At 56.3% G+C, this 12324-nt stretch overlaps 1 protein-coding gene and 1 long non-coding RNA gene across 25 annotated transcripts in view; one reads left to right on the top strand and one right to left on the bottom strand.

Moving 5' to 3' along the window:
* Window positions 1-4320, bottom strand: part of POU2F2 (POU class 2 homeobox 2) — a 34730-nt gene extending 30410 nt beyond the window's left edge. For 9 of the 23 annotated variants that reach the window (XM_070771119.1, XM_070771126.1, XM_070771136.1 and 6 more), the window contains exon 1: window positions 4242-4320. In XM_070771119.1, the coding sequence (XP_070627220.1) occupies window positions 4242-4308 (67 nt within the window). In that variant the 5' untranslated portion in view covers window positions 4309-4320. Of the gene's footprint in view, window positions 1-2573; window positions 2672-4241 lie in introns of those variants that run through there. The other 14 variants (XM_070771115.1, XM_070771117.1, XM_070771116.1 and 11 more) reach the window with 9 other exon arrangements.
* Window positions 4321-4353: 33 nt separating this feature from the next.
* Window positions 4354-9672, top strand: LOC139177133 (uncharacterized). Of its 2 annotated transcripts, XR_011561608.1 has the most exons (3): window positions 4354-4449; window positions 4741-4879; window positions 9132-9672. It is a non-coding gene; the product is annotated as an uncharacterized lncRNA (long non-coding RNA). The 2 variants fall into 2 exon arrangements; XR_011561607.1 differs by lacking the exon at window positions 4354-4449 and having other exon boundaries at window positions 4480-4879.
* Window positions 9673-12324: the final 2652 nt, after the last annotated feature.

Below are 12324 nucleotides of genomic sequence, written 5' to 3'. Positions count from 1 at the left end.
GGTCCTCAACAGGCTGCGTGGGTGGGATGAGCAGGGCCGCCCTGCTCCCTCCCCTCCAGGCCTTTGCCTCTGCTCCCCTCCTGCCTGGGATGACCCCTTCCTTCTTGACTAGCAAACTCCTGCTCCTCTTTAAGGCTCCAGCTCCACATCACCTCCTCTGTGAGGTCTTCCTGGACTGCCCAGGTGGTCAGTGCCTCTCTCGTCTGGGCTCCCTTTGCCCCAACACACCCTGACTGCCTGGGCAGTGACCCCTACTCTAGACCGTGGGCTCCTTAGGGCCCAGACTGGAGTCACCACTGCACAGTCTGGGACTCTGTCTTTGGAATGAACGAATGCAGGAAAGGATCCTCTCTCTGTGGTTACCTGACCTTCGACCCTCAGCCCCAGGCCCCCAGGGGCTCCCACCTGACCTTAACCCTTTAAGGTCACCTCCCCTCTGGAGGAACGGTGGCTGTAGAGGCAAACGTGGTCTGAGGGGAACTCTCTACCACTGTTTCCCCAATCCTGCCCCCGCCTCCAGCTCCCACACAGCCCACACACCCCTGCAGCATCGGCTGGGCGACAGCAGAATGGCCAGAGCGGCCCATTCCCAGGCCTCTGCCCTCCCCTCTCCTCTTCCTTCATCGAGCCCAACCCAAGAGGAGGGTCTCATCAAACCATCCCCACCAGGGATGAACTAGGGGGGACTCCATTTCCACCATGAACCCAAAGCTTCAGTGATGTCTTCATGGGGACTCAGGGTATGGTGACCCTGGCAAGAGGCTCGCTGAGACCCCATCCTGCAGGCTCTCTCGTTCCCTCTCTCTCTCAACTCTAGACAAAGACTCATGCCCAATGCCACCCCATAACACTCTGGCATAGTGTTATGGCACAAGGTGAAACCTAAGTGTCCTAATTTTTTCAAGCCTCCTTCCAGGTGACTCTAATTGGCTCTAACGTCCCCCCCCCCCACCTTCAGAAGTGCCCCCTCAAAGCCTCATTCATCTGCACAGAAAGTCTGGGTGGCTGCTTAGGGTCACCCCTCCCTCCTCCCATCACAGGCAGCATGCGACTTTTCAGAGGAATGGGCAGGAAAAAGCCCTGTAGGACCCAGCGGGGCCCCTGGGTCTCACCGCCGCGGGTCAGACCCGCCCAGGGCTGCCCCGCCCCTGGGCTCTGCCCGACTGCCCCAGGCCTGGGGCCCTGGGTCCCCTCCGCCCCCCCTCCCTCCCCGGACTTTCACTTCTCCTCTGCAGTTCCCCCAGCCGGTTTTAGCAGACTTGGGCCAGCTTCTCGTTAGCACTTACCGAAAACGGGGCTAAATATAGAGGGCCCAAGGGCTGCCCCTCACCCCTCCCAGCCCCGCTTGGCCTGTCCCTTGGGTCCCCGGCCTCCAAAGCCCACAAGCAAGGCTGGGGCCTGGGAGCCCCTGTGGGCCGGGTGGGCGCTGCCGGGAACCTCTGCGCGCCCACTGGCCCAGCCCGGCCTCCCCGGGAGCAGCGTTTCACACCCACACCCCACAGCTGTCCCTGGGGCGGCCTCCAGGGAGCGAACACTCCTGGGTGTTAGGGAGGAGGATGCAGACACAACAAGAGCGGTGGCCCCGCAGCTGTGCTGACAGGAGCTGCCACGGAGCGTACACACCACAGCCTCAGCCAGGCGGGGCCCCGACACGGACCGAGCCCCATGCAAACGCACAGGGGACAGGTGCGCGGATCCCAGACGGGAATGTGTGCAGATGAAGACGCAAGCCCAGACACAACGACACCAGCAGATATGCAAAACGCACGCCCAGACGCGTGTGGGCACACCTGCCTGTACACACACTTGCACACCGAGTCACCCCCAGACACGTACACACGCACATCCCAGAGTCACTCACAGACAGAGGCACAGATAGACACAGACGTGCATACACACATACACACCCAGGTCACTCAGATAGACACACACCAGATGTACACACACACATAGCGTGACAGAGACAGGTACACACTCACACCCAGGTCATTGAGATAGACACACCAAGATGTACATACACAAGCTGTGCACACTCACTCAGACTCATTCAGACACACAGACAGCTACACACTCACACACCCAGAGTCATTCAGACACACAGAGAAGTACACACACACATACACACACCCAGAGTCACTCACACATACAGACAGCTACACACACACACACACACGCACATCCCAGAGTCATTCACAGACAGAGGCACAGATAGACACAGATGTGCATACACACATACACACCCAGGTCACTCAGATAGACACACACCAGATGTACACACACACAGCGTGACAGAGACAGGTACACACTCACACCCAGGTCATTGAGATAGACACACCAAGATGTACATACACAAGCTGTGCACAGATAGATACAGATGTGCATATGCACACACATCCGGGTCACTCATACAGACAAAGATGTACTCACACAAGATATGCACACACACATACACCCAGAGTCACTCAGACATAAAGGCAGACTCAAATGTATACATACACACAGTCACTAGACAGACATACAGAGATGTGTACACACACACAGGTCACTCGACACACAAACACACGTGCACCTACTCACACTCCCAGAGTCCCCTCCTCCTGGGAGATGGCCAGGGTGCAACCCAGAATCCAGTCCAGAGATGTGGAGCCCGAGACCGAGCAGGAGGCATGACCTGCTCAAGACCACACATGTGTTAATTCACATCCAGGCTGGGGCGCCCAGGCAGGCCTTGCAGGCTGGGCGATTCTCTGAGAAATGCCAAATAAAGGGGCTAACCCAGCACCTGATAAAGCCACCACTGCCCCAGACAGGGAAGAGACAGTATGCACACATTATCCTGTGCGGATACCCTGGGTCGCTGTGTCTGCGCTGTGCACACATGTGAACATGTGCGCACACACACACACATCCATAGTTGCACATACAGTCACTTCAGTAAATCATCACATCACACAGCATCCTGCAAGTAACCTTCCTTCTACCTCAGCCCCCCCTTGCCTCCCTTGCCTACTCATACCCACTCATCCTTCATCTCAGACCAGACATGCCCTCCTCCAGGAAGTCCTTTCTGATGCCCCATTAGCCGAATTGGGCAAGTCTTCTGGGCTTGCCCAGTGCCCTGTGCCTCCTGCATCCCAGCTCTCACCCGTCTGCCTGTGCTTCCTCCCTTATCTGGTGACAGGTTTGTCTCTGTTCCTGAACCAGGCACTCCAGGAAGACAGACCCAGAACTGCCTTCTTCAGTAGTATTTCCAACATCCAGCACAGAACTGCTCCGTAAATACGTGTTGATGATGGATCACAGGACACCCGCAAAAGCTGATGCACACAGACGCAGGCCAAACCAAGATTCAGTCCCACAGACACCCACAAATGGGACACATCCCCACGGTCAGAACTATAGGGCCACAAACAAAACACCCTTGAAGTATGGACACTGGCCATGGTCCAGGCCCCACTATTACTGTATTACCTCACTTAACTCTTCCATCCGCACCGCCTAGAGCATCATTATGCAGAGATGGACACGTTATGCCAAGTGAGTCAACATGTACAAGTCACTTTGTACAGCCCTTGGCGGACAATGTTCGCTCAGTCCGCTGACACTTGGTGAGCGAGGTGGTTCATAAACACACAAACGTATCATAAATTTTCCGGGGTGATGAGTACCATGAAGAAAAGACAGAACAGGGTGAGGGGCCCCAGAGTGACGGGACTGGCTGCCCGTTTAGATGGGGAAAGCAGGGGAGGCCACCCAAGAAGGGGACATCGGAGGTGAACGAAGTGAGGAAGTGAATCAAGAGAGCCTTGCCAAGGCTATCCCACAGTGCCGCACACACAGCCCCTCGCACACGCACACCTGACAGTCATATATAGAAAACGCAGAACCACTGTTCACACGCACGTACACAGAGGTCCAGCCCCCAGGCAGTCCTCTCCCAGGATCACGCACGTCGCCCACCCGCCGGTCCTGTGTATGAGAGCAGGAGACTAACACCTGGCTCCATCCTCCTCCCCCGGACCCCTCAGGACAAGGAGCGGCAGGGGAAGAGAAGAGGGCTGAAGCCCCCCAGGGCTGATGCGAAAGGGGAGGGGAAAGAGGAGCTGGGGGTGGGGACGCAGGATGGGGAGAGGGGCAGCTGCTGAGGCACAGAGTCAGAGAGCAGAGGAGCAGCCAGAGAGGAAGGGCAGGCCGAGCCAGAACGAACCCCAGGGTGCTGTCTGTGCGCCCCGGCCCCTTACCTGGAGCCCCCATGCTGGAGTGAACCATGCTGCCCGCCCCGCAGGGCTGGGGGAACAACTGTGTCATCTCCCCGCCCTCTCTGGGGGCCAAGCTCTCGCTGCCGGAAGTCACCCAGGGAGGAAACCACAGGGTCCGCCCCCTTCGGAAGGGAAAATACCCGTGCCCGAAGGCCCACCCCAGCCGGCAGCGGACCCCAAATCATGTTGTGTGTGTGTGTGTGTGTTGGGGAAGTGGGGGTGGGGGGAGGTAGCGCTCAGGGAGGCTGGAAGAGCTGACTCTGCAGCTGTACCCCCAGGAGGTGCGCCCTGCCCCTCCGCCGCCTCCACCCGGCCGGCACATCTGGAGCAGGGCTTGTGGGTCTGGGAGAGAAGGTGGACCCAGAACACGACACTAAAACACTGACTAGGAGTTTGGGGCGGGCCTTTCCCAAGGCTAGGCCCTGCCTGTCACACCTGACAGGCATCATCTCTGAAGGTGCTATCTGCCCCCATTTTACAGACAAAGACTGAGGACCAGAGAAGTGAGGTGGCCTGTCTAAGGGCTCAGAGGCAAGAAGCGTTGAAGCCAAGAAGCAGGGCAGGAGGAGGCTTCCGCAGACTGTGGCCAACGGGGAACCCAGCCGCGCCTCTTCCCACAGGTGAGGCGTCCGCGGCCACCACTGGGAGAAGAGGTACCCATGGGCAGTGGTAGGGCCGGGCCTTGCCCTGGAGCGGCAGGAGGTCCGCCAGAGGGCAAAGCCGGCGCCGGAGGTGGCTGGGGTGGAGGGAAGTACCGGGTCCTAGGGCCACGGGCTAGCCCTTCGCGCTGCGGCGCTCGCGGCCCAACGCTTCCCTCCGTGGCCGCCAGAGGGCGGCAGCGCTCAGCCAATGGGCCAGAGGGCGGGGCCGGCTGCGGAGGAGGCGCCCCGCCCTCCGCCCCTCCCCTTCCCCCGCCCGCCCCCGCGCGCACACCTGCGAGGGTCACACAAAGGCGCAGGACTCCCCGCGCGCGGCGGCGCAGACAAAGGCGCGGCCGAGCCCGCTGCCCTCTTCCGTCTCCCCGCGCGCGGTCCGAGGCTGCTGGGCCGCCTGGTGCCTCCAAACAGCCCACCTGCTCGCTCCGGGCCCTGCAGGACTCGCTGCGCCCCTACCCTACGCTGGCTGACCCCCAGAGCACGCGCGCGCACACAACGGCTGGACTCCTATACACACGCTCAAGTGTTTTTACACAGGGACCCCAGCACTTCACACACACGTGTGCACATCCAGACACATGGAAACACTCCTTGGTGCCCAGGCCCTGACAACAACTAACACTACTCGCGTGTGCCCAGAACCCTCTGCTCTGTCATGCGGGCACACGGGCACGGCTGTACAAGTATACCCAGGCATACTTCCCGGCCATGTGTGCCCACGTTCACACCCATGCACACTCACGCAGGTTAGTGTGAGTGCCTTCAAGAGTGCCTTTCTGCCTGTACACAGGCCCTGTGCAGCCCAGGCACGCCCAGGCAGGCAGGCCCACACCATGAGAATGATGGTGGTCCTTACATCTGCACAGAGGGGACAGTGGCCCCACCAACTACACTCATAACATTCCGTATTGTGAAAGCCATTCCTCTGAGCAGATTCGGAGACCCTGCAGCATCCGCTGGCTTCACCTCAGACCTCCTGCCTCCGGGGCCCACCTCTTTGCCTCTCTCTCTCTCAGATGGCAGGATTTCTATACGGGAGGGTCAGGTATCTGGTGGATGATGGCACTGGAGCCTTGTCTTGAAGCTGCATTTGCCCACTAAACTCTTTTATTTAGGATTTATGTTTTGGAAGACTTGGAAATAAGGGTAATAAGGACTTTATAGAGGGAGCAAAACCCCACCAAAACCCCCCCGCCCCGTGCTCCACAGTCAACAGCATCCTTGTCAGGAGGGAGCTCCGGGTGGTAACTTAGAGAAGGGAGAGATGCACCCTCTGTTTCCGGTGCTGCCCTCCCAGGCCTGCGGTTGAGAGGTGGAGCTGGGGACAGCCTTTCGTGGCCCCCCTACCTGTGGTGGGTGAAATCACCCCACCCGTCTTGCCTCTCAAGCTGACTCCACTATTATCACCTCTGGCAGACCAGAATTGAGTCCCTGAGCTGGAGTCGAGGCATCTTGAAGAAGGATGGGCCTGAGACTTCCACCTGCCCAGGAGAGGACAGAGGGGCTGAGTTAGGGGCACACTGGGTGGGCAGGGCCTGGCAGCCAGGAACGGGGACGCCCAGGCACGGGAGATGGTGGCCGTTTAGCTGGAGACGAGGCCTCAGGCCAAGTTGAGCCAGGCAGGTAGGGCCTGGGAGCTGGGGAGCAGCGGGGGCCACTGGGGGTGCAGGGATCCTGGGAGGGAGGCGGCGCAGGGGAGACCAGGCTGGGCTCAGGGCTGAGCGGTAATTAAAGGAGACGTAGGGGGCTCCCCAGGGCCAGCGGGGCTGGTAACTGACACGCGGGCCCCATTGCTCCGCTCATATTTCTCACCGGATCGATACGTTTGACTCCCGACAAGACAATAATCGCTTGTACGCGGCCGGCGAGTCGATCAAATACATTATTAGAGCGAGGTCCCCTGGGGGCCCGGCGGGGAGTGGTGGGGGGAGCAGCCAGCCCACCGGGGACAGCAGAGCGAGATTCTTCACCCCTCAGGGGCCCCAACCATGGCCTCTTCTTCTCAGCTGCCCCGGGGGACCCTCTCTGTGGCTTGGCTCCCCAGCCTCTTTCTGCATCCCGCTGTGTCTGGCGACCTCTTCGCTCAGCCCCCGCCCATGTCCCTGCTCCGCATGGGGACCCCCAGTCATGTCCCTGCTCTGCATGGGGACCCGAGCAGGGTTTCCTTTAAGTGCTGCCTCATCTCTGGGGCTGTAGCATGTAGGAGCTCAGAGAGGGACCCAGGCTGGCAGGAGACAAGGAGACCGGGTTGCCTATGAGTTGACAGCCGAGCCAGAAGGTGAGCTCGGGTCTGAGATTCATCGATATTAACCTTCCTTTGCATCTCAGCGTTCTGCCTTCAGCAGAGCCCAAGGAGGGCCGCCTCTGCATGGTGAGGCGGGTCGGTGGGGGGGACGGTCAGGGAAAGCTGACTTAGGGACCCAGACACAGAGGAAAGCAGAATGAGGGGTGGCAGACAGACACATAGACTGAAGTATGTCTGGCTGGTCCTGCTGCAGGGTCATGCAATCCTCCCAGTAAGGCCCCCGATACTCTGGATCAAACCCCGCCTGCCCCCTCACCCCGGGCACTGCCTGTCCACCTCTCCCTGACTTCTGGGCTCAAGCCTTCGTTTCCTGTTTACACACCTCCTTCATTCTCAGCCTTGCATTCAGAGCTGCACAAAAACAGACAGTAAGTCAGATCTGCCTGTGGGCCATAGTTTACCAACCCCAGGCTGAGACCATTTACCTGCAGTATAATCAGTGATATTTGTTTAATGTATTTAATTGCTAAGTCATGTCCAAGTCTTTTTGCGACCCCATGGACTATAACCCTCCAGGTTCCTCTGTCCATGAAATTTTCCAGGCAAGATTACTGGAGTGGGTTGCCATTTCCTTCTCCAGGGGATCTTCCTGACCCAGGAATGGAACCCCTGTCTCAAGCATTGGCAGGTAGATTCTTTACCGCTGTGCCACCTGGGAAGCCCCCAAGCTTTTCCTGCGTGTCCCTTACAGCCAAGCTGTGAGCTGGGTGCTGAGGACTTAGAAGAGAACTGGATCTGAAATCTGCCCTCAGGGAGCTCACAGTCCAAGGGGGAGACTGGATTTGATGGGAGTTTTCTGATATTCCACAAGTGACTCAGAAAGTATCCAATAAATGCTAGTCAAAGATGAATCCCAAGACATAGACTTGAGGTTGGATTTGATGTTGTAGGTGGAAAGATTCTGAGCAGGAAGAGTCTGTATAAGAGAGGTCCACTGGGGACTGGTGTGAGAGCAGGCTGGTGGGTAGAAGCTGGAGATGACCAGAGGAGAGGCTGGGACAGTGGTCTAGACAACAGCAGAGAATGTGGCCATGAGGATGCAGATGAGAGTATGAGTTTGAGTGAGAGTCTTGAGGACTTTGGTGGACTTGCAAGCAGGCAGCTGAGCAGGGTGGATGGGTGGGTGCTCAGGCCATCACTGATGGACACTGGGAAGGGGAGCAGATTTGGGGAAGATGCTTACGTCAGTGCCGGGGATTGGGGGTTGGGGGGAGGTCAGCAAGGTCTATGGACCAGGAAGGCAGCAGATGCTGAATAAATTCACATTGTCACAAACACTCCTCATGCAGCTCCTGCCTACCACCAGTTTCCCAGACCCACCAGAAATCCCAGGAATTCACCACACACAAAAAGAAATTAGGAAGCATCATGGCCCGAAGAAGATAAAAGTCAGAAGACCAACAGCTCCCCATTCTGAACTTGGCCATCTGGTGGCACAGGGCCAGCCCCCCACAATCTCCGGGCCTCCATTTCCCCACCTAAAAGTGGGAGGTGGGCTGGAGGAGCATTCTAAGACTTCTTCAAGCTGTTAACATTCTGTGGCTTGAAAGGGACAGGAACAGGCAAGATGGACTGATGGCTCCATTAGCAGCCACGTTCACACAGCTGGCCTGGGTGGACCCTGAGTCTCTCTGACCCCAAAGCCCGCGCTAAGACTGCTGTCCTGGGCTTGCGGCTCCTTACTTGGGCTTGTACATGTCCCAGGCTGTAGGCTGTCCCAGAACAGACCCACCAGGACATCGAAACAGGCAGGTGCCGGGCCCTGGGCCTCCCCTGAGGAGGCTCTGCCCTGGGCACAGGAGCCCCAGCCTACCCCTAGGCTGCAGACTCTGCTCCAGCCCAGACTTCCCGCTCACCAGCACCAGCACCAGCACTGACTCTGCAGGCTGATGGTGCTTTCCTTCCTCCCAGCCCAGGGAGCTGTCCAAAGGCTGAAATGCAAGGGCCCTCGTAGTAGTCCAGAAGCCCTCCAGTAACCCTGCTGCTGTCTCCAGGAAAGCCCAGCCTGCTCACCATGGATGGCCTCCAGGCACCCGCGGGACTTCACTTCTCCTAACGAGAGCACTGTGTGCCTGCCACACCAGAGAAAGCCAAGTCTGTCCCCACCTGGGGCCTCTGACCTTGCCGACCCGTCCCCTAGAATGCTGTTCCCCATCTCTTCCCTTTCCTCTGACCCTTCAGGACTTAGCTCAAAGGCCGCCTCCTCCCAGAAGCCCTCCCTCAGCCACTCTCCACTCCAGCTATTGCTCAGTTGCTAAGTCGTGTCCGACTCTGCGACCCCATGGACTGCAGCACGCCAGGCTTCCCTGTCCGTCACTGTCGGCCGGCGTCTGCTCGGGCTCATGCCCCTCGAGCCAGTGGCCAGTGTTCTCTTTGTAGTGCTGTCTGCAGCTCAGGCGCTGTCACCTTGCCTTACTGTTTCCCCCTATGAAATGTAAGCTCTCTGAAAGCAGGTGGTTTTTTTTGTCTTGTTTTCTGCGGTATTCCCTTCTGAAAGGGACACACCACGCGCTTAGATGCTATTTGTTGAATGAATGGATTCTTCCAGGCTCCCAGAGCCCACAGAATGAAATCCAGGGCTGGCTTTCCAAGCTCAAGTGGACATGGGCCTCTGCCAATCTCCATGGGCAAATTGCCTTCAGAGCTCACCTTCTTCCTCTGGGTTCAGCAACTTGGGGTTCCCTATGTACCCATCCTCTGAACTTCCTGTGTTCGCTGGGCAAATTCTACTGGCCTCTACAGCCTCAGCTCAAATCTCTCCTCTCTGGAAGCTGTCTCTGACTCCACAGGAGGCCTGCTTAATAGTGATGGCCTCAGTCTTCCCACAGTTCAGGCATCTTGGGCTTGGCACTAATCGTACTGCATTGAAATTACTTCCCAATGAGGCTACCCTCACAGGCAGGGCTGGAGGGCAGGGTGGGGTTTCATTCATTTTTGTAGAATGGAGTCCAGCACTGGTCTGCAGATAAGCCCCGTTGAATGACACCTGCCCCGTAGACTGTGACACTTTGTAGAGCTGGATGTGAGCACTAGCGCTTCCCAGGTGGCGCTAGTGGTAAAGAACCCAGCTGCCAGTGCAGGAGACACAGAGATGTAGATTAGGAAATGGCAACCCACTCCAGCATTCTTGCCTGGAGAATCTCAGGGACAGAGGAGCCTGGCGGGTTACAGTCCATGGGGTCGCAAAGAGTTGGACACGACTGAAGCAACTTAGCATGCAAGCACTGATCTGGGAGTCAAACATTTGAGAGCCTGGAAACTGGTCTTTCCATTCACTTGCTGTATGACCCTGGGCAGGTGATTTCACCTCTCTGAGCCTCTGAGGATTCTCATCTTTGAAAAGGGGGCAGTAACATGGGCTGATCAGTGGTAAAGAATTCACCTGTCAAAGCAGGAGATGCACGAGACCCAAGTTCGGATCCCTGGGTCAGGAAGATCCCCTGGAGAAGGAAATGGTAAACCACTCCAGTATTCTTACCTGGGAAATCCCATGGACAGAGGAGCGTGGCAGGTTACAGTCCGTGGGACAGCAGAGTCAGACAAGACTGAGCACACATGAAACGTGGGCTGACAGGAACTTCATTCATCTTTTTTCTTTTGTTTTTAACGGTTCCTTGTGCTATATAGTAGGACTTGTTATCGTTAATCTTAAATACAATACTGATTACCATGCACAAGGAGTTCAGAAAGTTCAGTGTTTATCACACCAAAGTTTGAAATAGAGAAAATCAGAAATAACATAGAATGCTACCATAGGACAGTGGCTAAATAAAGCGTGGCATATTCATACTCAGGAACAGTATGTAATCATGAGAGATGATGGAACTGATCTATGAATAGGACACGGAAAGTTCTCCAAGACTCAAATGCAAAGGCAATGAATGAATGCAAAGGCAAGGTGCAGAATGATTGACACAACTTAACATTACTGATATAAATCACATACCAAAACCTCTATGTATTTTCTTTGGGTGTGCAGGTATTGACAAATGCAGAGAAAAGGCCCAAAGGGTAACTAATCAGCTAATTACAACTACCTCTGGTGAGTGGACCAGCAGTGGGAAAGCACACGAGTGTGTCCCCGTGTGTGTGCAGGCTCAGTTGTGTCTGACTTTTTACAGCCCCGTGAACCGCAGCCCCCAGGCGCTTGTGTCCATGGGATTCTCCAGGCAAGAATACTGGAGTGGGTTGCCATTTCCTCCTCCAGGGGATCTTCCTGACCCAGGGACCGAACCCACATCTTTTGTGTCTCCTGTGTTGGAAGATGGGTTCTTTACCACTGAGCAACCTGGGAAGCCCCCTGGGAAAGCAGAATGGACTCAAATGGGATTTTTTAAAGATTTTTTTTTTTATATAGAACATTTTCAAAGTTTTTACTGATTTTGTTACAATATTGCTTCTGTTTTATGTTTTGGGGTTTTTTTTTTGGCCACAAGGCATGTGGGATTTTAGATCCCCAACCAGGGATGGAACCCCCATCCCCTGCATTGGAAGGTGAAGTCTTAACCACTGGACCACCAGGTAAGTCCCTCAAATGAGGTTTTAACCTTTTCTGTTATGGTTTTGGTTTTTATAATGAGATTGCATTCATTTTTGAATTAACATTAGACTATGAGCTATAGGTAGCAAACTACAAAGTGAAACAAAGGGCTGATATCCCCCACAGTGAGGAAAGTGGTCACCTTCAGCAGGGAGGGAGGGACAGGGCGGGGGCGGATCCTGGGCTCTGGCTGCCTCCTGTATACAAACCTTGGTGGTGACCCCACAGACGTCCACTTGATAAAGATGGACTCAACTGTGCATGGATAACTCTCTCACATAAGCGTGCTTCCTGCAGGCAGGGCCAATTCCCACTCATTTTGGTATCATCTGCTCTGCACCCCCAGTTCACTGCCCAGAAGCAGATGTTAATAAAAGGCCAGATTGGGTAGCGTGCACCCTAGGCTGCCAGAGCTCCAAGGGGCCAAGGCTGCTGTCCAGGGTACTAAAGTCCAAAGCCTGGGAAGCCTCAGGGAGGCTGGCCAATGAAGACAGCTTCCAGGCCTGATATCCTAATTGGCCACTCTGCGACCCGGCTCCTGCTCGCCTCTAACACATCACCTTC

This window comes from Bos indicus, chromosome 18 (genome assembly GCF_029378745.1).
Source record: "Bos indicus isolate NIAB-ARS_2022 breed Sahiwal x Tharparkar chromosome 18, NIAB-ARS_B.indTharparkar_mat_pri_1.0, whole genome shotgun sequence".
Classification (NCBI taxonomy): Eukaryota; Metazoa; Chordata; class Mammalia; order Artiodactyla; family Bovidae; genus Bos; species Bos indicus.
This window is presented reverse-complemented; position numbering and strand designations above follow the sequence as displayed.